At 35.7% G+C, this 24,764-nt stretch overlaps 1 protein-coding gene across 1 annotated transcript; it reads left to right on the top strand.

Moving 5' to 3' along the window:
• Positions 1-3,081: 3,081 nt before the first annotated feature.
• LOC126975034 (adhesion G protein-coupled receptor A3) lies at positions 3,082-24,546 on the top strand. The gene is made up of 9 exons (XM_050822812.1): positions 3,082-3,562; positions 9,458-9,523; positions 10,225-10,440; positions 12,276-13,156; positions 13,265-13,413; positions 13,928-14,092; positions 14,587-14,815; positions 15,785-15,934; positions 17,890-24,546. The coding sequence occupies exons 1-9, from the start codon at positions 3,342-3,344 to the stop codon at positions 20,703-20,705; spliced, it is 4,893 nt and encodes a 1,630-aa protein (XP_050678769.1). The 5' UTR covers positions 3,082-3,341; the 3' UTR covers positions 20,706-24,546.
• Positions 24,547-24,764: the final 218 nt, after the last annotated feature.

Genomic DNA, 24,764 nt, shown 5'->3' with positions numbered 1-24,764 from the left:
TCGACAATTTCGAGAGTACAGTTCCCAATTGTTATGGGAGTTCGTGCAACATGGACATTTGACATGATCTTTGTCTTGTCCATGTTCATTTTGAGACCTCGTCAAGCTGTATTAAGGCCAACGAGCATATGGCTTAAGTCTTCCATGGTCTCTGCCATGATTACGATATCGTCTGCGAACGAAGGTGAGTGATGTATAATTCGCCGTTGATGTTGATGCCCAGTCCGTTCCAGTCCAGAATCTTAAGGACATCTTCCAACGCAGCGGTGAACGGCTTGGGCGATAGGACATCGCCTTGTCTGACTCCCCACTGCAGTCGGATAGGCTTCGGGATCTGATCCTGGAGACGGACTGACATGGCGGCGTTTACATACAAAAACTTCAACGCTTCGATAAATCGCTTATCAATGTGGCACCTCTGGAGAGAATGAAGCACCGCCCAGGTCTTGATCGAATTAAAGACCTTCTCATAGTCCACGAACGCCAAGCATAGTGGCTGGTTATACTCCTCTGTCTTCTGTATAACCTGCCACAACGTATGTATATGGTCTATGGTGCTAAAGGCTTTTGGGAATCCGGCTAGTGCAGGAAGCTGGGAGTCGTCAAGCCTGCACACAAGACGATTTGTGCCTTAGAAAACAGCTTATATATGGCTCAAGAGTGAAATGGGCGTATAGTTCTTCAAAAGCATTTTATCACCCTTTTTGAAGAACAGCACCACTTTACTTCTGTGCCATGCTTGCGGTGTTTTGCCCTCGAGGATGACGGAATTGAATAGCTTCTGGAGGGTCTTAAGTACAGGAGTACCACCAACTCTCTCGGCTGTAATTCCATTATCACCCGGCGCCTTGTTGTTTTTAAGCTGTTTTAGGTACATACATACTAATACTTATACCATACTAATCTCGTACAGGCTGACATCTGGGATATCTTCGGTATAGTGTCGGGTTAATTTTGCTCTTGGGTCTTCAGCCTTATTGGTCACAGGCGACCGTGAGGTCGTTTATAAATGTCCGTAGAAAATCTCACTTCCCTCAAATGTTCGGGCTTAGACGAAACAACCCTGCCGCCACCGGTCTTCAGCCTCATCAGTTGGCTCTGCCCAATAGACAAATCTCGTGCGAATAATTTGAAGCCTTTGTTACGCTCTATGGCTGTCTTCACATAATCTGTATTATGGCGGCGTATATCACGTCAATGACCTGGAGATCTGTATGTGTAGCTGCCTATACTGTAAAGCATTGTCCGGGGACTGAAGGTTCATTTGGCGTCTGAAATTTTTCCGGTTCTTTTTGAACAGCTGGCCTTGAAGAACTTAGACCCCGCCGTTTGAACCTGTTTTTATACTAGTCCACGAATACGCAGTCACTGAGGCGTTTTGGATCTGGATGGGTGTGAGTCGGAGCATAGATTTCACCAGTCGAGACCGCTCCAGTTTTGGAGTGATATTCAATGTGCCTCTTAATATACGGTGATCAGTCCCAGTTTTCACTGAGTTGATCACGGAAACATCACTGAATATTTATCTTTTGATCGACATAAAGAAGTGGATCTCATTTTTGGTGGCACCATCAGGGCTGATCCAAGTTCATTTGCGTTGTTCTGTTGAGATGTCCTCATACATTGCCTCCACCTCCTTATCTGAGTGTGTAGAAGTCGAAGCGTAAACCTGTATGACCTTTAACGAATACCGTTCAGTAATTCTGAGTATTACATACGCTACCCTAGTCGACACGCTCTCCACCTCAGTTACGTTGTTGACGAGAGACTTGTGAACGAGGAACCCGACACAAGCCTGGGACAGTCGGTCGCCCTCCCGGTAGTAGAGCATATGCCCAAAACTTAGAATTATCGAGTCCTGTCTTCGGACCTCAGATAACCCCACGACATCCCATCGTAATCTGCTTAAAGCTTCCTCCAGTTCTTCCAACTTCTCGTCGGTCCGCAGTGGCTTGACATTGTATGTCGGCGGGGCCAATGGTATTCGTTTATCTTCCATAAACCTTGCTTAACCCGGAGATTCTTAGCCCCCCTGCCCCATCGTTTATGTGGCTGCTGCCGTGGTCACCTCGAGCGGTGTCACTGGGGAGTAGGGGACCGAGGCCTTATAGTGTCTGTCAAGTTTGAGGGATTTTGCCATAATCGTCACGTTTGACAGGCGGATTAGCGATCGCAGAAAATGGGGTGCTCTTAACGAAAGATGCTGCTGCCCGTCATCGTTGTTTGTATCCCTTAGTCGCCACTTACGACAGCCACGGGACAAGGTGGGGTGATGCTATTCTGGTGTGACACCACACACACACATTTTGTGTTTATATATATATGGGTAATTCTATCAAGGCGCTTATACGTTCCCACGCATCGTGAATTTTTTATAATGTTTTGAATTTATATTTCATAAAATCTGTTTTGGTTGAATATATTCTAGGAATGTCAATTCTAGTTCGGCCTTCCAAATCCGGCTCATATTGATGCTCAATAGATACCACGCAAAACTATTATAATCGACGTGACGCTCGCTATTGACAGACACTGAGAAACATGCGAGTGTGGAGTCGTTGCAAATTCTCGTCTTCTTCGCTCCTTTATCTCGCGTCCAAAAACCTACAAAAAGATGTGAATCGATTCCACATTCGCATTTATCGTGATTTTCTCGCTTTCTCGCGAGTTTTTTGCGTGAATGTGGAGCGGGCTTAACAGAGATACAGCAAGTTAGAAAATTGTCAGCAACGCTTGAAATTAACTCCTTAGTCTTTCCTCAGTATTTTCAATATTCACGCATTATTCGGGTTGTTACTTGTTAGGTCGTCTATGCGCAAGTATATTTTATGTCTATATTTCATTTTACACTTCTTTGTTCGAAATATAAAATATTATTTGATTATTTAACGTTGCTCTTTAATTACTTCTAAGTTTTTTATTATGCTTTCGTTATCAATATGTAACAACAAGAGTTAAGGCAGATGACCTGGTTGTGGCCATTTCATATGGTGTCAACAATAAGAGATGTGTATGTATGTTGTGCGTCAAAAACTCCTCGATAGAAAAAAATTTGATAAGCTTTAAATGTCAATTTTTTACAAATGTCGGAGTCGGAAATCGGCAATCGGCATATCCACAGGCTACCAGTATAATTTATTATTGTTTATTTTCTTGAATTATATTTGAGACAAATGTGTAATCTAGAAATGCATTTCATATACATGTTTTCACAATTCGCATTCAGTTTAAGAACCGGTATCTAAGTTCTAATACTGAAATACTACAGAAATACTGAGGAATTTGTTAAGATGTGATTTTATCTTAATTTGGCTCTTTGCCATTCTTGAATAGTATAAATAATGATCAAAATGTTTTGGTTCGTTGTGTGGTTTTTAATTCTTGGAAAGTCGTCAGGATTTTGTCCTTCGCTTTGTGTATGTAAGGGAGGCAAGTCTGGTGATGGAGCCTTGGAGTCAAATCTTGAAGAACCCCTAAAAATAAGATGTGGTGGTAATCCAGCTCCGATTACTGAACTCAAGGAAATAAATTTGAACAAGTTATTGATGCTGGTTGTGAGCTTGTAAGTTGCACCAATATTTGTTGTGATATTATTTTAAATAATAATAGTTGTCAGTACCTATATCGTGTTACTTATACTTCGTAAGTTGTTTCAACTTATAATACTGCAGAATACATATAATAATTTTCAACAAAAATAGCATCCTGATAACAACTCACTAATATATTTTAGTAAACAACATTTTGTTTATGTAAGTTATTTTCAAATTTTAAACATGACCAAATAATAATATAACTAATTTTTTAAAGAAAAAAAGGTATATTTCTTTATAAAAACATGAAGAATAATTTCCTACCTGTATGATGCAAGTGGCACTGATACTATCCTTTGTATTAATCTTAACACAATATTGGCCGTAAATTTATACAAATATTTGGCCTTTTATTATGTTACAAGGTTCAGGCATTTATTTTTCTCAAAATTGATTCCTTTAGAATTCTCTTTGATGTCATTTCTTATACTACTAGATACTACTACCGCTTCGGAAACAAATGGCACTCTGAGAGAGAAGAAGCGGCGCAAGAAACTCTCCCAGCATTCTTTTTTTATGCGCTCTTTTCAATAAAAATATACAATATTGTACAATCGCAATAAAATAATCACAATCTAGTCCCAGGCTGTCCGATCATTTAGATATTCAGCAGTGGAGTTATAGGATTTACGACAGAGCCATTTTCTTATAAAACATTTAAATTTATTTATAGATAATGCCTGAACAATGGCTGGGACTTTATTGTAGAAGTGTATACATTTACCCTTAAAGTTATTATGTATCTTATGAAGCCTACTAGAATTAGTTACAAGCAATCCCTTATTTCTAGTGTTATAATAATGAAAATCATTATTAAGAGCAAAAAGGTGACGATTTTTGTGAACATATATTAAATTTTCATAAATGCACTGACAATAAACAGTCATAATATTTATTTCTTTAAATTTTTCTTTGAGAGACTGTCTATAACCAAGCTGATATATAACACGAACAGCTCTCTTTTGCAGTGCAAACACTATACCAATGTCAGCAGCATGACCCCATAGTAATATACCGTACGTCATGATGCTGTGAAAATAACTAAAGTACACTAATCTAGCGGTCGCAACATTCGTGTACTCTCTAATCTTTCTAACTGCATATGCCACAGAGCTGAGTCTATCTGCTATATGGGTAATATGTGGACCCCACTGAAGCTTTTTATCTAACCTGATACCCAAGAAGACCGTAGTGTCCAAAAGTTCCAATCTCTGGTCATTTATAAGTACGTTGGTTTGTACCTCCGCTGTGTTTGGTGTAATGAACCGTAAACACTTTGTTTTTTTACTGTTTAAGATTATTTGTCTCAATCCAACGCACTATCTTTGAGAGTGCATTGCTTACCTCGTCATCAATATCCGCACGTCGCTTCACTTTAAAAATAAGTGAAGTATCATCAGCAAACAATACAATCTCATGGCTATCATCTACCACAAACGGTAGATCGTTAATATATATAAGAAACAAGAAAGGACCGAGAATAGGACCCTGTGGAACACCTATTCCCACAGGTTTACCCGAAGACCGTTTGCCATTTACATCGACTATCTGAACTCTTTCGCTTAAATATGATTTTAACAGATTTAGGGCTCTATTTTTCACTCCATAATGCTTTAGTTTTAGGAGTAAAATTTCATGGTGGACGCAGTCAAATGCTTTTGACAAATCACAAATAAATGCCCATTGCATCCTGTGACTCTTCCCAGGCGTCAAAGATGTGCTCAATGAGTCTAGTACCCGCATTAATTGTTGAGAAGCCCCTAGTGAAACCAAACTGATTTTTGTTCATTAATTTACAAAAATGCATTTGTAGCTGTTTAAGCAAAAGTTTTCCAAAATTTTACTTAAAACAGGCAGCACTGAAATAGGTCTGAAATTAGCAGGGTCAAAAGAACTGCCCGATTTAAACAAAGGTATAACTTTGCTGTATTTCATGAGGTCAGGGAACACACCCTCATCTATGCATTCATTAAATATTATTGCTAATTCAGGTGCTATAATGTCAAGTATGTATTTAACAATATTAGTCGAATGGCCCCATAGGTCTTTTGTATTTTTTAGGTTAATTAATTTGAAGATTTTTATTATATCGCTACCTGTAACATACTTAAATTAATTCTACTGATCAGTATCTTCATACTGGTACGTGTAATTTAAGCATATCATATGCTGCTTTTGGCGAAGAATTAAGGTATTTGGTCGTGACAATCGGGATTTCGGAGAAGTATTTATCAAATTCATTTGCAATTTCTATTTCCGAATTTATAACGCGATTATTAATATTTAAACAGATAGAGGTGTTACGGCAATTCGATCTACCAGTTTCATTGTTAATTACACTCCAAGTCGCTTTTACTTTATTATTACTGTTTTTAATTTTATCTGCAATGAAACGTGTTTTCGCTTCATGACAAACTATTTTAAAGAGCTTGGAGTATTTTTTTACATATATTTTAAATTCTTCACTATTATTGTAATGTTTCTCATAATAAAGGTCATATAAGCGTTTACGACTTTTGTGGATACCCATTGTTGCCCAATCATTAAAACTATGTTTGTTGTTTACTGTCACCATTACTGGAGTAAAAATCCTGTCAAATTCCTCACAGAAGGAATTGAAGACTAAGTTGTAGTGAAAATTGGCAGTTTCGCCACAGTGTAAAAATGGTATCGTATTTACCAAATTATTTCTAAACCTCTCAAGACGGCTACCCGTAACTGGTATAATCGTCACCTTTTCTGACATTGTCCAATCTTGTATTTACTTTTATAAGTTGCCCACTATGGTCGGACTGAAGATTATTAATTATGAGTTTACTAGTAATAGTAACATCTGTAAAAATATTATCTAAACAGGTTGCTGTTGTAGAAGTGATTCTAGTAGATTCCCAAAATACATTGAACAAATTAAAACTTTGAAATAAATTTTTAAGGCTAGTACAATTGGCCGAAGGTTCAAGCAAGTTTATATTAAAATCTCCACACACTATAATTGACTTGCTAGTTTTGCTAAATTTTGATAGTACCTCCTCCATTCTATGTTGGAATTGTTCATATGATGCAGTGGGGGGGGCGGTATACACTTACAATAATAAATTGCTCTAGTTCTATACAAGCTATCTCAATTAGTTGTTCTATAGAGAGATTAACAATATCTCTTCTATTTTTACATTTTAATCTATTATTAATAATAATTAGGGAACCTCCATGTATTGCCCTACTTCTACAAAACGAACTGACTACTTTATGTTCTCTAAAACTAAACTGGAGCTGATGACTCTTACGCCAATGTTCTGTAATACATAATATATCTATATTACAGCAGCTCAAAAACAGTTCAATTTCTAATTCCTTACTTGAGATACCTTGTATGTTCTGGTGAACAATATTTATGAGCTTTATATTATGATTATCTATAGCAGTAACATTTATATTTGGTGAATGTTGCCTATTTTGTATGATATTGCAAGAGTTGTCCTCCCTTGTCAAATAACTTAATTTAAATTAATTGAAGAAAAGTCTTCATTGTTATATTTTTGTACATTATTACTAATACATTCCCCAATAGAGGCTTGTATGTCGATTATTTTACAATTTTTCCCAATAGAGGCATGTTTATTAAATAATACTACAGAGGAAGTAGTTTGTTGACTAAGACTATAAGCTACTAAAGTAGCCAGCTGTTGCTTAACTCTAAATGGTAGGTATAGGTTACCATTGGTTATTTTCAGTTTATAATTAATGAATTTATTTGTCTCAAATAAAATTAAATTGTTATTGTTGTGGAATGTTGCATTATACAAAGTTGTATTTAATTTAAATATTTTTCTATTTTGCTCCTGTGTCAAATCCGAGGAGTATGGAAATGTACACATCATCACTTTAGATTTTGTGTTATTGGAAATATTAATTAATTGTTCTATATTTTTAATTAGGTCCTTATTTTTAATATTATGAGAGTTATTACCAAACATTATACCTATGATCGTTTTTTCTTTTAGATTTATTTTTGGTATGGAATTTATGAGGTTATTGAAAGTTATATTGGGTTTACATATATTTATCAACTCACAATTCTTTGCAACTGCATTATTTAATAAAGGTCCAAACCCTTGGCTAATTTTGTCTGAAAATAATATAAACCTATTTGATGCACTTGTATCCATACTTTGACTAGTTTTTAATGGGGATACACTTAGGTCTTGATAATTTTCTAATGAATGTTTATTAGTTGTGCTGGAGCAGTGGCACATATTATTATTATTATTATTGTTTATAAGGGATTCAAAGCGTTCCATGTTTTCATTGCCTAATTTAATTAAGCAATCAGCCTGCTTAATATGTTCTGATATTTGCTCCTGCGCTGAATTATATTTTTGAGTAATGTTTTGCAACATTGTTTCTAGAGAAGATATTTTATTATTTAATATATCTGTATCAATTTTATGTATTGCATGGGGCTCTGTTAATTCTTTATTATATTTATGTAATTTTTTAGCAACTCTTGGTTTTTTGACCTAATTTTACAAAATTTTTGGCCTAGGAATTGGTTATTAAGGAGTTTGCTACTTTTTGCTATAAACCTTTTGATTTTCAAATATTTCTTTATCTTTTTATGAGAATTTGTTGTAATATAATTCTTATTATTAGTGTAGCTTTCATTTGTTAAATCTACAGTTACCATGCTTTGTTTTTGAAGCAATTCAGACTCAAGTATGTTTATTCGACTTAAAGCCCATTCATATTCAGAACTACAGTTGTCAAATGAATTAATGATTTTATGTAAGCTGTCCCTTTCTAAGGTTAAATCTAAACATTTTTGGTGCATGTCTGCCAGCTCGGACTTAAGAGAAGAGTATGTTTTCAATGCTTTTTGGATCTCCAATTCACACTCTTCCCGTTCATTTAAAAGTGTTTGACAAAGATCCTTTGACTTCTTTAGCTCCTTAGCAGCACAGCTCAGCTTGTTTTCCATTTCTTTCATGGTAGCCTTCCGGGTTTGCATAGTGAGGCTTGAGGTCTTGGGAACTTGTAGGCAGTAGTTAAGTAACTGTCAAAATATAAAGCTATGTATAATCTTTTTATAATAGTGTGTGAGAAGAGGATACAGGTTTACAGAATCTAGAAATTAACTCCAAAAGTGCAGAACTCAATGGTTTACTATGGTTAATTGCCAATTCGATTAGTTACGATCAGTAGATATATTATGTTTATTATATATATATATATATATATATACAAAATATAATTATAATAATAAGTTTTTATTAAAGGCAAAATTACCCACTATACATATTATGAAACAAATAAGTTGTAATATTCTAATACATTATAAAAAGATAAAATATACACAAATCTTATAATCTATCTGGAAATGTTAATAAAGCTCTTCCCAGGCGTCTTGGTCATGGCACCGTCATTTATTTACTATTTTTGTATTTTATGCACAGATAGCCAATATGAAAAAATATTGCTAGGCATCCCGTCACAAACCGTTTGGAGATTGCGGTTCTGAGATTTGCGGAGTCTATCCCATCCAAACATCACACAATGGGGTCACTGAAAATCAGTGTAGTGCTCATTGTGTATGTATGGACATAACTGTAACTGATTTGACTCCAGTTTTGGAAGACCAGTGCCACACAGATCATTTTGTATTGCTTTTCTTTTTTGTTTTATATTAAGTAAGCATATATTTTGTATGAATGTGTCCATTTTTCTTCCAAAATAAATTCATTTGCATTCAATATACTGTCAATAGGTACACAAGGATTTTTATCATCATATGAATGTGTTCATTTAAATATCTGTTGTTATAATCATTATGAGAAGTAATTAAACATCCATTTTAATGTTTTTTACAGGAACTTGTCCGGAAATGCTATTTCAACCTTATCAAGAGACCTTAATTTACCAAAGCTACAGAAGTTGTAAGTAATTCATGTTGCATGTTTAAAAATATTATAAGATTGGTAAGAATTGAATCCGTTTTGGTGATGGTATTTGATTACTTCACTAAATGAAGCACTTCATCCACAGTTAAATTCAAACCTTCCCACAGGTACTCTTAACAGTTTGGTGTTAATATATATCTTATATCCTTAGTTAAATGTATAAATAACAAACAATCTCACAAACATTCATAGTTGAGTACAATATTTAGGATATCTCTAAAAATTGGGGATATTCACAAGAGGGAATATAAAATTTACTAATGGCTTCTAATACTTAGTGATTTCTTACTTAATCCAAGTATATTTTATACAAACATTATGTTATGTTTTTAAAGTGATAACCCTCACTTCTAGGATTAATACACAAATAAAATTTGAAAAACAAAATTTTATGAATGATGCAGAATTCGAACCCACAACCTCTGGCATTCCGTGCCAGTGCTCTAACTAACTGAGCTAACCGTTCTAGTACCGCCTCGTTATAAAATTCTGTTTGCTTTGTTCAACTCTCAGTTGGTTACAGCACCGACACGGAACGCCGGAGGTTGTGGGTTTGAATCCCGCATCTTTCATAAAATTTTGTTTTTCAAATTTTATTTGTGTATTATACAAACATCTTACTTGATTTAATTACAAATTTAACCACCCATTAGTTATATATGGTTATTATATTACAGAGATCTCAGCCATAATCAAATAAATTTAATAGAATCAGATGCTTTCTACAATGTGACAATGTTACAAAGGCTGGATCTATCACACAACCAGATCAGTAATGTGTACAAGGAAATGTTCAATGGCTTGATTAATCTCGAAAGGCTCAACTTATCACACAATCATATTTCCCAACTGAGTATGGGCACATTCAATTATCTCATTGGATTAAAGCAGCTGTAAGTATGAAATTACATTTATTTTTGAATGTGTAACAGAAAAATTAAATTTGATATTAATTCTGCTTTAGTTTTTTTTGTAACAATAAAAAAATAATTATGATATATGTCATACACCCTGTATTATTGAACCAATGGCTTCTATTGCTGATAAGGATCAATCTTTACAAGGTAATGTGTGACTAAAAATGAGAGGAAATACCATATTTTATTTTTTTTACATGGAAGGAAACTCATCTCCTATTCAAATGTATTTTTTTTTAAATCAATTGGGTCGATTTCCGTCAAAAAGTCCCCAGAAATTAAAAAATATATTAAAATTCTAAATCAACTTCATAACTCTTTTTACGACTTTTCTCTAAGTCCCCTAGTTTTCGACTTGGCTTTCACCACCCTGTATATACAGTTTACAGATGACTGACTATGATATTCTTAATTTTTGTCTCAATTTATAGAAAGACATACAGACAGAAATGTCTGTCTTGCAATTTTAAAATTGGCATACTAATAGATAAACGGGCGGCACTGAAAATTTCGGGAATCAAGGAAGTGACATAATATTACTATTTAAAAATGTATTTATTGCTTTTCGAAGTATTCTCCGCGAAATTTGACACATTTTTCCATACGATGGAACCAATCATTGAAGCAACCATTCCATTCGGAAGTTGGGTCTCCAAAATGGCCGTTTTGTTGGCGTCTCTTGGGAAAGTATAGAAATCATTAGGGATTAGGTCGGGGCTGCACAGCGGATGGTCTAATAATTCTATGTTTTCTTGCTCTAAAAACTCTTTTGTTCTGTGCGTGGTGTGAGAACTCTTGCAGTTCTCTTTACGGAGTTCAGAAACGACCTGTGGCAAACAAATGCTAGTATACCATTCTGCATTAACCGTTCTTTGTCCCTCAAGAGGAATAGTCGCAACATGGCCGGTTTTGGAGACAAACGTGGCCACCATTTTTTTTGTAACACTCCGTGAATGAACAATTTTTGTTGGCTTTAACTCATTTTCGAACACCCAAACTCGTGACTGGTTTTATGGTTTGGGTACGTACGCTTATATCCAGGATTCGTCTGATACGATGTTGTATACAGCAATTGAGGATCCTGCGTGGAATCTTTCGAGAGTTCTGACGCACCAAGTAACGCGAGCTGCTTATTGCGAAATGCGGTATCCATCGGGAAAACAACTTTTTTGCACCTAATTGTTCATGCAAGATTATTTGTATTTGACTCATGCCAATGTCTAAAGTTGCCTTCCTCAATCAGCTTACGCACAGCATCAACGTTTTCTTTGGTGACTGCAGTTTTTGGACGACCTTGAAGGGGATCATCACTGAGCTTGACACGTCCACGTTGAAATTCAGCAAACCAGCGATAAATTGTGGTTTTGGATGGGGCTTCATCACCAAATGCAGAAATCATTTGGTCAACACACTGTTTTTGTGTTAAACCACTTCGAAAGTTAAGAAACCATTGCTCTAGAATTTTCTTGAGTCAATTCCATTTTCTCAACGACTAAACAAGTTTGACAAGACCTTGTGATAAGACCGAGAATCTTTTTTTAAATAAATAAATGGTATTTGATTTTTAAAACCAGGGATTTTCAATTAAAAAGATTTTAATATGACAGGAACAGTGGAAATATTCCATTCCCGATACTTTTAGTGCAGCCTATGTATTAACATGCTAAGATAGAATAGAATAAAAATAAATATCATATAATCTTATATAATATAATCTTTGCACATTGATGGCTTGATGCTACATCCCCCCCCCCTTTTAAATATTCAGTGGTATTTTTATAGTTATGACAAATATTATTTTCCATTTTCAGGGATATAACTGAAAACCCCCTAATATGTGACTGTGAGATGTTATGGGTTGGAGATTGGTCACATAATACAAGCGTGAGACTTTTTGGAGGACCTAAATGTGCATTTCCTGACAACATGGTTGACAAACCTGTCAGGCGACTCAAAATATTTATCGATCTCTCTGCTTGTGGTAGTGTTCTACCAGCAAGTAGTTTAGTTATCAAACCACCACACGATCAAGTTGTATTTGAGGGTGATACATTAACAATAACATGCAGTGCACCATTCGCTTCAGTGATTGGCAAATATGAACTAAAATGGACTCACTCTGTGACAGATGTATGTAGTGATGTGAATGCAACAAGCACAGATATGCAGGAAGATGGCTTAGCTGAAACAGCTGTGTATTTTCCGTCTCTTTCAAGTCATCATGCTGGCAATTGGACATGTTCCTATCGGGATCAGAATCATATTAAACATAACCACACATTACAAATTGTTGTTCTATCAAATTCAACACAATACTGTCCCACAAGTTCTCTTGTTAACAATAAAGGTTTATATTCATGGCCACAGCTGTTATTGAACCATACAGCATCTGTGCCGTGTGAGAGTGGAAATGGAATGGCTTATAGATTTTGCAAAAGTAATTCAACTTGGGACATTATGAATACAACAGAATGTTCATACATAAGTAATATAACTAAATTGCTCCAACAGTTTGCTCTGTTGAATGTGAGTTTGGTACAATATTCGGCGATCAATGCTTCTGAAAGATTGGCGATGCTGATACAAGAGAAAACATATCCTCTGGCGGAGTTTTCTGATCCAGATGATGTTATGTTTGTTGCAGCAGCTATTCGAAATTATATGCAATATATTTCAGAAGAGAAAGAATTGGGTAAGTTTGACATCTCTGTTTATTAAAACCAGCAGTAGCATAGTCTGTTAGAGTATAATATGAAATTTTTCAATTTAATTATTATAACTTCTTTATACCAATATTCAGGAACAAGCCTACTTGATGTGATAGAGGCGGCCATGAACATTTCGAAGGATGTTATGACACAGGCAGAGAAGTTGTATGGATCTTGTACGGACATGGTGGTGTCAGCAGAGGATATATCTGCATATACTGCGAATGTTCAAGGACATAAGGTAAACTTTTATTATGTCATTTTGTTTGACTATCAAGTAACAAGTTGCTTGTTTGAACTTTTTTTAACAATATTTAATTCTTCATTTACTTAAGTGTTTTATAAAACAGAAAACCCAGAAAATACTTTTGTTTTCCGTCATGAACAGTCATATTACATTATTGATGTGGTGATCAAATTAATAAACATTAGAAGGGACATTCATATAATATTTATGTATATTATGTCAGGTTAGTCTGGATAATAAGATTTAACACCCAAACAAATTAACTAACAAATACTTTAATAATCAAATAAATAAAGTTTGAGGATCGAACAGACACGTCCGCTCAGTACGAGCTCCAGTTTTGGACTACTCACCCGCTGCCATGGTACGATAATGTCAAAACTCAATTCGATAGACTTCGACTCGCGTTCGCTAGTTTCCGAGCAGGTTCTTCGACATACATATATAAAATTTATGTGTTTTTGCTGTTATGGTTTATAACTGCTAGGTGTTAATCTGGTTATTTTAGAAAAAGTTGGCAGTAGAAAGGTTCCCGGCTCGAGAAGGTTTCAGCGGCGTGACTTGTGTTTGGTACAGTACGGGGGACGCCGAGCGGAGACTTCACTGCTCCACTACTAACCGGACCGTGGCTCTGCTCACCGTCACCGACGCGCTCATACACGCCAGTGTACAGGTGTGTTCATGTATTGGCTATTGGGTTGAATTGTGTTAATATCCTTCTACATCTCCCATCAGAGAATATGCTTTAAGCACATGAAAGAGGTACAACTGATAACGAACTTAGAAAGACCTGCTTGTTCAAATATTTTTATTCAAAATTGTATTTAAAATCACTTCTTAAGCGTCAAAAACTAACGCATTCGAAATAGTATGCCTCAGACCTGAGAAGAATGGGAGCAGGAAACTCGGCAGGGTTTTTCTTTCTTATTTATAGAGTCAGAGTCCTGTAGTAATCAATCATGTACCCCCTTATTCATAATAGTCTGCTAACTTAAAGCATTGCTAATTCTCACTCTGTCTTCTTCTATTGACCTAAGTCAGAATGAGAAAACACACTCCCTAGTGGCTGTTTAAAGTTAGCGGACCATTATGAATAAGGGGGATAGTATGTATAGTAATAATTTAATAACACAATGTTTTTTTCAACATATTTGATTATATTTCCAGATACCCCAATCTCTGTTGTACAGCACAACAGAATCTGGTCTATTGCTGCAGAGCAAACCGCAGGAGTTGGTGGTGTCATTCTATGAGGATGCTTCGTTGTTCCCATTACTGCCGGATATTGACGACGGGCACGTCAGAGGACATCGATCGAAGGACTACTACGGAAGAAGCACGAAGCGTGAGGATATCAACATGGAGATCACCTCGCCTGTTGTTGGCTTTCAACTTGGTAAGATGTGTTTTTTATAAAAGGGATGAGACAAGCAGGACATTCAGGTGATGGTAATTTATATGTCCTGCCCATTACAATACAATACCGCTTCTTAGCGTAGGATTCTTGAAAACGCCAAAAATTCTGAGCGGCACTACAATTGCCTTCATCACCTTGACACATATGATGTTAAGTTTCATTGGCCAAGTAATTACACTAGCTACGGCACCCTTCAGACCGAAACACAATAATGTTTGACCCTGCTAAATTAATCTACAGATTTATTATAAGTATAGATATTGATTGAATAGACAGAGGATGATTCAAGATCATTCTTAAGATGGGTATATAAATAGGAACTGGAAAATTTAATACCATACTGTTTCAATTAATCCCAGTCATAGTTTGGAAATGAAACGAATTACCATTGTAAGGTTTAATGGACTCAGTGTAACTCTTTTAATACTAATTATGAATTTGATTTTTGCTATTAATTTTTACTTACACACTTATTAAGCCTTTGCAATTGTAACGAACCCAAGAATACATAAAATTTGTATGACAAAAACTCTTTGCTGATGACATGTGAATGAACATGCAAAATGCTGCTGAAAAAAACAAGTGTGTGTGTACTTATGTATACACGCAAGAAGATATACTTCTTTGGCCTAACGAAGTAAAAATCATTAAAATGATTTATTCCTCGTGCTATTCTACGTTTTTAGAAGGAACAACCGTGTAAAAATCTTGCTTTGACAATTAATTACTAAATAATGAATGCGGCTGTATGGGCTTGAACCTTTTGCCTGTCCTAAAAATTGTCGAAGAAAGCAAAAAAAAACGAATGACGCGAGAAAATTTTAGGAACTAACTTCAACCTGTTACTTTTGTGTTACAGTGATGCGCGCGGATCTTATAATTTCATTCTCATCATTTATTCATAACGCGACTAAAAAAGTATAACTTCAATAAGAAATTATTTTACAGACAAGTCGCTAGTTCACGGCGAGCTCATAGAGCCGATCATAGTGACGTTGCGGGTGCACAGTGGGGTCAGCGGCGCGGGGGGAGCGGGGGTGGACGCACGCGCCGCGCTTTGGACGCGGGCCGCGCGGCGCTGGAGGGACAACACTACAGGTAATAAAGTATATAAATAAATCATAAATAAAGAATAATATAACATATCGTGTGAAATTTTTTTTCTTTCTTACAACTCATAGCAGATTAAATTGATTGTTGGTTGGCGACACTAAGTTGCCTAACGGCCGTTCCCAATATTCAGTCCATCTCTGGTTGTGGCCTATTTGAGATAAAAATCGTAACTATCGTTGATTTTTCTGTCCCAATAAACTTATCGACGGTAACTCACCTCTGTCAATGGGAGGACGTATTACGCTTACCATAGCGATAGAAGTTTGTATGCAAATTGTAATTCACGATCCAATATAAGGCGATAAGAATGACTTATCGGGGACAGCTTCAGATTATTGACAGTAGAAGGTAGTAATTTATCTCTATCTGTAGATAGTATTTAGGGAACGGCCGTAAAGCCGTCCTTAGATATCAGATATGGACTAGATTTAGAGGTAACATCTAATGAAACGGCCATATAAATAAATGGACAGAACAAAATATAAACGCTTGGTCTCGTTATTATCGCGTACCCACAGGTCAGTAATCAAATAAAAATCACTTTATTCATGTAGGTCACGGAAATGACACTTATGAATGTCAAAATTTTTTTTTTCTCATTGAATCTACCGCTACTTCGCAAAGGGTTGAGCTAATAAGAATTAGTAGCAAGAAACTCATTACCACAATCGAAACAATCTCAATATCAAAATTCTAAGGTTAAGAATTTTGATATTGAGATAATTCTAGATAAGTACAGAAAACTTAAGTTTTTTATGTTGTATTGTAGCGGTGTTTTAATATTTAAAGTGGGAGCTTATTGGATGAAATTTATCAATTATATTATTAAATATATATACCAATTATAATCAAATTAATATTTTACTATTTAACTAAAATGTTCTTTAATAAAATTTGTCGTTGGCTCAAAAATATGACAATCTTCAAAATCAACTTTCAGTATTTTATAAAGTAGCTCTCAAACAAATTTCTGAACAAAACAAAATATGTTGAAAGGTTTTACTTTCTTTAGGTTTTAAAAGGTGTATAATAACAATTAAGTACTAGCAAAATGTCTAGATTTAAGTCTTGTAAGTATGTGTGAATGTAGCATCAACCATGGAAGAAAAAAACGTGTGCGCCTCGGGTCGCCGGGACAGACATAACTTAAACTTTTATTTATTTATCACACACATAGCAACTATCATTACAGGTATTACCTAATGCGACAGTTACACACAAACAAGAATAACAGACACAGCAAACAACAAACAAATAAAACTAAAACTAATTATACAATCAAACATTACATTACAAATAATATATCACACCAGAAAATAGAAAAAACTTAAACATACTTCTATTTACCATAACATACTACATATAATAATACCCTTGCGAGTTCACTCCACGTACACTCAAAAATGTCCACTTTGTTGTGGAGTTCATTTATATGGCGAATGGCTCTAGTTAAAGGCGATTTTGCCAACACATTTGTTCTCGCCATCGGAATGGATAGTAGTGGCGGATGGAGACTAATCTATAACTAATCTAAGTTGAACTATTTAATATTGAAATTGTTAACTTGAGATAAGCTTAGGTTATTACTTAAATTTTATCATATTAATTGATTTTTTTCTAACGGAAGTAATGTCGCAAACGTCAGAAAATTTCTGAAAACGTTTTTTATTATTATTATTTATTATAAAAGTGGTAATAAGAAAAAACAAATACACTTGGAGATTTACAAAAAATATTACCTACTGAGTAATTTGAAACAATTTTTTTTAGCCATTTTAAAGCCATTAAAATTTAGCGGTTAAAATAGTATCAATTGTTTTTTTTTCTGACGGAAGTATCGCGTTACGTAACGAAGCGGTTTACCTTCCTATAAGAAGTTGTCACTTCAAAAAAAAAATTGTTACATGAGCGTGACTGATTGCAAATTTTTATTTTTGCAGACTGCCGAATAACTCACGTGGTGTCAGATATGATAATAATAAGCTGCACACGGCTGGCTTACGTGGGCCTGCTGCAGAACGTTGAAACGGGCATATATGGGGCTCGTACTGACGGCGCGAGATTCAAGGTATCTCATCCCGCCGTGTATGTGGGCAGCCTTATACTAATTGGCTGTGTTAGCTGTGCAACACTCACCTACATCATGTGTTATCCAGCTATTCAAATGGCAAAGAAGACGAAGCATGCTCTCATTAACACCTGGATTGCCATTGGTCTTCTATGCTTCCTTTACACCCTAGGCATTTATCAAACTGAAGATGTCAAACTTTGCCAAATACTAGGTCTACTTATCCATTACCTGTCTATGTGTTGTCTTCTGTGGATGTGTGTCTCAGCCAGTAATATGTATAAATGGGTCATGAAGACCCACAATCCTGTAAGGACCCCAGACGACGAATTACCTCCGGATGTTCCGATACAGAAACCAATCCTCGGCTTGTATCTGGTTGGGTGGGGCATCGCGTTAATAGTCTGCGGAATTTCGGGGGCTGTAAATTTGAAGGACTACGCCGGGTATTCCCAATGTTTTCTGAGCACGGCGCCCGCTTTGAGCGCTCTTTTTATCCCCGGAGCTATCTTGCTCCTGTTCTTATCGATAATATTCCTCCTCATTCGGTGCACGATACGCAATATGAACGTGCAGTTGTCGGAAGGCACTCAGGCGACTGAAAATGTTGATTTAGAGATGTGGGAGCCTGCCCAGCCGAGTGACGCAGAAAGACGCAGTATTAAATCTGCAGTTGACTCCGAAATAGTTGACATGGAGCACACTCCTATCATACAACTGCGTGCTCAAGTGATAGTACTCTGTTTGTATTTATCTGTATGGACATGCGGTGCCGTAGCTGTGTATAGACCACTTCCTGCGTATTTGCCCTACCAAGAGGACATATGCAGTATTGTGTACGCTGTTTGCGCAACGATTCTCGGCACTTTTATACTGTTCTTTTATGGCATTGCCCGCAGTGATGTCAGAACGCAATGGTCCATGATGACGTGCTACTTTCAGCACAGAAAACCTTGTTGCAGAAACAGAAGCGTTTATGATACGAATCAAACAACTCAGAATCCAATATCTAATTTACCAGCGCCTCAGATTCCGGGCGATAACAGATCTAGAACGGACAGTAGGAACTCAAATAGGACTAATTCGAAGACCAACAACAGTGGGACGTATAAAGCGGGTGCCGAACTGAACGGACAAACCTTGCATAAAGACGGGGCAAAAAGTCTTAATGGAAAGACTCCCAATATTAATTTAGTCGTGCTACACAGACAGCAATACAGATCGAACAATACCATGATGACATACCCTGAAAGTAATGTTCCGGAAATGTTCTACAATCCAAATCAAATAAATGTTGCCAAAAGATTTTTTAAGAAGCAAAGACAAAACATGAAGAGAAATTGTTTAGAATTACCTCTGAGAAGAGACTGTGATGAAGATTCGCATATCTCCTTACCTTTGCCGAAGAAGGAAGCGTACAACGGTATCGCAAACTTAATAAATTCTGGGGCCAAAGTTAACAACACTAATATACACGTAGATAAAAATAATGCTGGTTTGAAGGAAAGTCACAATAATCTCAACCCGAATTTACTAGTAGAAGATCCGAAAGAATTCAAAAGTTATTCTGTCGACCGAAAATCGTGGAATAAAAATGATGACCCCAAGACAAACAGAGGACAGATAATTAATATTTACACAAATGTTCCTGAAACTCAAGTACCACAACACCAGGTTGTGAAATCAACCGTACCGAAAAATAAAGGTCAAAGAAATAGTGTCTCCGAAGAATGTTTGCAAAGTCATGCGAGTGATCAACCAGAAATGAGAACTATATCACAACAGTGTAGCTTAGAATACAGCTCGGCATCAGAAATGGCCATGCCTCACACTTGTTCCGATCAAACCATAAACACTCATTCGGAAATGACGTCGTTACAAGAAACACACAGTGCCTTATGTTCAACAAACGAAATCACTGACACAGAAAGTTTTGGACAGTACATAGACTATCTACAGCCGAATAAAGTTCAGGAGAAAGATATGGTTGATAAGTCCCTGCAAGACATATCTGAAGAATGTACAATGAATAGTGATGATAACAATCGTTCGACGACGCCTCATTTGGATGATGCTGAAGGTTTCGGGGAAATGGATAATTTACTGCAAAATACAGATAGCTGTCTTGCAGTATCAAAAGAAAAACTTGATGATGTAGACGGAGGGAAAGAGGAATACTTCATGGCGAAAACCCCGTTTGATTTGGAGACTAGTAGTATGAATGCTAGTGAACAAGGCTTCGAGAATGAAAGCGACATATACTGTCCGAACTATCAAATGTCGGAAGTCAGCATCCGAAGTCACGGGCTATACGCGCCTTCTCCATCGTCTATGTGTCCAAACGAGATCAGTTTTAGCACCGAAGACGTTTCCACGATAGAAAGTCAGTACGTAAATTACGACCCGGGCTGGCGGAAATCGATGAAGAACAATCCGAAATTGGGGAAGTACGTTCCGACGCCTGCGTTGAGTTGTCCGGAAGTCAACTGTGAAAGTCCAGTGTCGTTTTCAAGTGATTTGGATGAACTTTATACACAAATAACAAGTAGGGACAAGGATCGGTTACCGCGCAGAGACCACGGGCTAGATGTGACAATGAATAGTGACGTCACACTCAAACCTGACAGTGACAGTTGTGTGAGCGAAGCGTTATCGGACATTGAACGTAAAGGTGAAACTACTGTTTAGATTGAACATAGTATTTGTCTCCTTTCATAAGAGCTATTGTCGAATATATACAAAATAGGTCTTGAAAGTGATAGACAAGGTGTGTAAAGAATTTTGAATAGTGTTATTTCTTGTAACCATAATTTTTTGGTCATTTATAAAGTTTATGGAGGACCCTATTTTATGGATTGAATCGACACTGCCAGTTAGATAATAATAAATAACAATTTTACTTAATAATTCATTTGGAATGTTTCTTTATTGTTTTTATTTTGTACAAAAGCAATGATAAATGTAAAAATAATTAGGTGCCTTTGTATGTAATGTTATTTATTTGTAAGCAAACTTTGATTGTCAATACTCTCTAGTTTATTAGCATGGTTTTTTCCATAATTTCTTACATAACAGTAGGGACATAAGATTATATTTTTTCTTGTAATTTAATTTAAATTAATGTGGGCTCGGACAAACGGATATTTATAGTAAAATGTCATTATAAAATTGTTGTTATTCAAGAGTATTGGCCAATCTTTCAGCTTTTCAAAATTAAATTAATGAACTTAATGTAATATAATGTATAGATGATGTGCCAAATCTTTATTGGAATGTTATTAGCGATAATTATTATGATCGTAAGTATTAAGAACAAACTCTACTGTTTTAAATTTTATTCTCATGGACTGACAGCCCGCCTTTATCTAGTCTTCTAAACTTCTGAAATATTTTTAATACCTCTCACTAGTGTAGACGCTAAGAGTATATAATCAACTGGAGACGCGTTGACGGGCGCTATTTTAGTTGAAAAACGTGGGTTTTTCGTAGTTCAATGGCTCAAATACAAGGTTCATAAGTCTATAAAAAAAGTGTCTGTCTACTTATGTATGCACGCAAGAAGTTATACTTCTTTGGCTTAACAAAGCAAAAATTCTTAAAGTTATTTTTATTCCTTGTGCTATTCTACGTTTGTAGAAAGAACAATATTGTAAAAATCTTGCAACGATGGCTTTGAGAGTTAATTATGAACGTATACGGCTGTACGGACTTGAAGCCTTTGCCTATCCTAATAATAGACGAAGAAACCAAAAAAAAAACGAATGTCACAAACGTTAGAAAATTTTGGGAACCAACTTCACCCTGTTACCCTGTTAATTTTTTCATAACGTGCCTAAAGAAATATAACTTCAAAAATAAAGCACCTTTTGCAAATGCAACAAAAAATTTACTGTTTATAATAGAGATTCAACACTGCTCAAAAAACTCTCCTGTTGTTAATGCGATTAATTGATGCTTTATTTTAGGATGACCCATGTTTCAATTTGAATATCTTACTATCTTTTTGTTAAAGGAATAGATTAAGTATAATTTTTACGTATCTTTATATTTATGACGTATGAAGAGAAGAAAATTGAGAGAATATCAGGCAGTCGTCTTGTATTTTTGTTTAATCTGTAAATATTTATTCTTAAACACATTTCATTACGAGTTTGTCAGAACTTGTTTCACGACCAATATTTACGATTTTATCTGAATTGTGTGTCACAGCAGTGTTGTTCATGGCGTCTCCATTTGGTATTTTACTCTAAGCAGGATAATTATTTTAAAAAATTTACTAGTACTTTTTAAAGTAAAAGTGTTGGATATTAGTGTCTTTTTTATCGACTTTTTCACGAAACAAGAGTCAGCCATTTTATGTTTTTTTTTTTGTATTTAGATCAAATGTAATGCTTTTGTATTGATGTGATTTTATAAGATTTTGATATTATGATCTAGAAAAATTTTGTGAAAAGAATTTCCTATGATGGTTTTACCATACACAATACACGTATGGTGATGAAGTATCATTTGAATCTTTATAAAAGAAATTAAATAAACGTCTTTCAAGCTGGGTCAATTTTTTAAAACACGACCCAATTTTCAAGAGATCTCGGATTTTGAACTCCGTATATGACCGGCACATGAGACATTTTATGATCGTATCCCATTACGATACGCTTTAGTTCGGTCTGTTGGGTTACGATTCTGATCACAGTGATACTTATGGGCAGATGATCATGTGTTTGGACACACTTACAAATAGACTGTGCTTCCCTGGGGCATAAAAAGAATAGGGAAGTTCCAGGCCCAAGGGTGTCGTAAGAGGCGACTAAGGGCTTTTATTACTGGGAGGTTTCTTTGCACAGGATGCCGGATAGATTATGGGTACCACAACGGCGCCTTTTTCTGCCGTGAAGCAGTTATGTGTAAGCATTATTGTGTTTCGGTCTGAAGGCCGCCGTAGCTAGTGAAATTACTAAGCAAATGAGACTTAACACCTTATGTCTCAAGGAGACGACCGCATTTGTAGTGTCCCTCAGTTTGGCGCGGCACTACATTGTAATGGGCAGGGCGTATCGATTACCACCAGCTGAACGTCCTGCTCTTCTCGTCCCTTATTGTCATAAAAAAGACACCGCTCAAGTTCCGTGCTGGGGTCAATATTATAACCTGAGTCTATTTCGGCTGCCGATTTTTGCAATTTTTACTCACGTGTATTGTAAGAGCCATTTAGATTAAATTCTCTCGTGTTTGTTAGTTTCTCCCAAACGGCCTAGGCGCTACAATATACAATGTTGAATTTAATGAAAATACATTGCAGCTATTCGCAATATACTATAACTACTTAAAATCAGTGATTTTGAGACGGGCGTTACACTTAATAATTATAAACTAATTACAATGTATAAAGGTAGTACGTTCTGCTTAATGAACGTGGTCACACGGTTCGAATGCAGTTGAACAGACTCAACAAATTCGAAGCGACAAAAATTCGAAAAAATCTTTCTACTTCTGTTGTTAGATTGTTGAATGTCAGCTTATATCATTCTGAACGTCTGAAGTTGTCAACCCTACTCCTACGCTTCAGCGTTCAATGTATAAGTACACTAGGCATACATAATAATTTATTTTATACTTATTTAAGTGTTGGTTTTAAATATGGACAAAGTCAACAACAAAACAGAAGTGGATATTCCAATATGGCGCAATAGTGCGTTGTGACCACGTTCACTATCACCCTTGTCACACTATATTTCAATAATAATCTAGTGAAGTATTTATGAAAGAAATAAATGTGTGTAACTAAGGGTATGTTCCGATATGCACTGCGCCAATGTACAGTGTGACGTCAATTTAGTATACTGTGAAGCCGTTCCTTTATAGCCAGTTGTATTGGTTACTATTTAAAACGGAACGTAACCCGTTTACTGTCAGCCGCATTTTTGACGCGGCATTCAAATGAGTGTATTAAAGTTTTCTAGTGCATTAAAAACTTAAACTGTTGTTGGAGTACTGTCAAATTAAAAATATACTTAATTAAGACTTTAGGCACTCGAGTGGTTTTGACTGATCACGTGATCAAACTAGTACCTTACCTCGAAAACGCCAGTGCTCACAGTAGAATATGGCGGCAATTTACGACGTCATATATTTCCCTAGGGCACTGCGGCAGTATACTGACAGTCCATAACGGAACGAATTTTTCTACAGTGATAGCACTGTGCAGTTAACGCAGTGCATATCGGAACATACCCTAAATGTGGTCCAATATATCCTTTATATTTGGATGTCTTGTATCTTATTATGTCAAACAATAATTTATTGAATAAATGGTAGCTAATGACCACAATTTGTAATAGTAGGCATATAGATACATACATTAAAAAGCCAGTTTACGAATAAGGCAATGTATTTACTTCAAACAATTTTGTTTATAATTTCGGGTATTTAAAAAAATGTTTGTATATAGCTAAATAATTTATACATAAAATATTTATTGAGTAGCTTTTTGTGGGCATATTGCATAATAAAAAGCGTTTGTAATGTGCACATTGTTTTTTATTTCATAACAAACATTAATATAAAAATTAGGAACATTTCTTTGGCGAACAAACTTTTTTATTATTTTATATAATAATAATTATATCTCTTATAAAAATTATCATACTTAGTAATTATTACGTATAACGAGAAAAAATAGCGATTTCTAAAAATTAACCTCTATCAAGGTCAAGATAAAAATGAACAGTCTTCTACATGTGAGGA

Source organism: Leptidea sinapis, chromosome 34 (genome assembly GCF_905404315.1).
Source record: "Leptidea sinapis chromosome 34, ilLepSina1.1, whole genome shotgun sequence".
Lineage (NCBI taxonomy): Eukaryota > Metazoa > Arthropoda > Insecta > Lepidoptera > Pieridae > Leptidea > Leptidea sinapis.
Note: the sequence above shows the minus strand (reverse complement) of the source record. Positions and strands in the feature narration are given on the sequence as shown.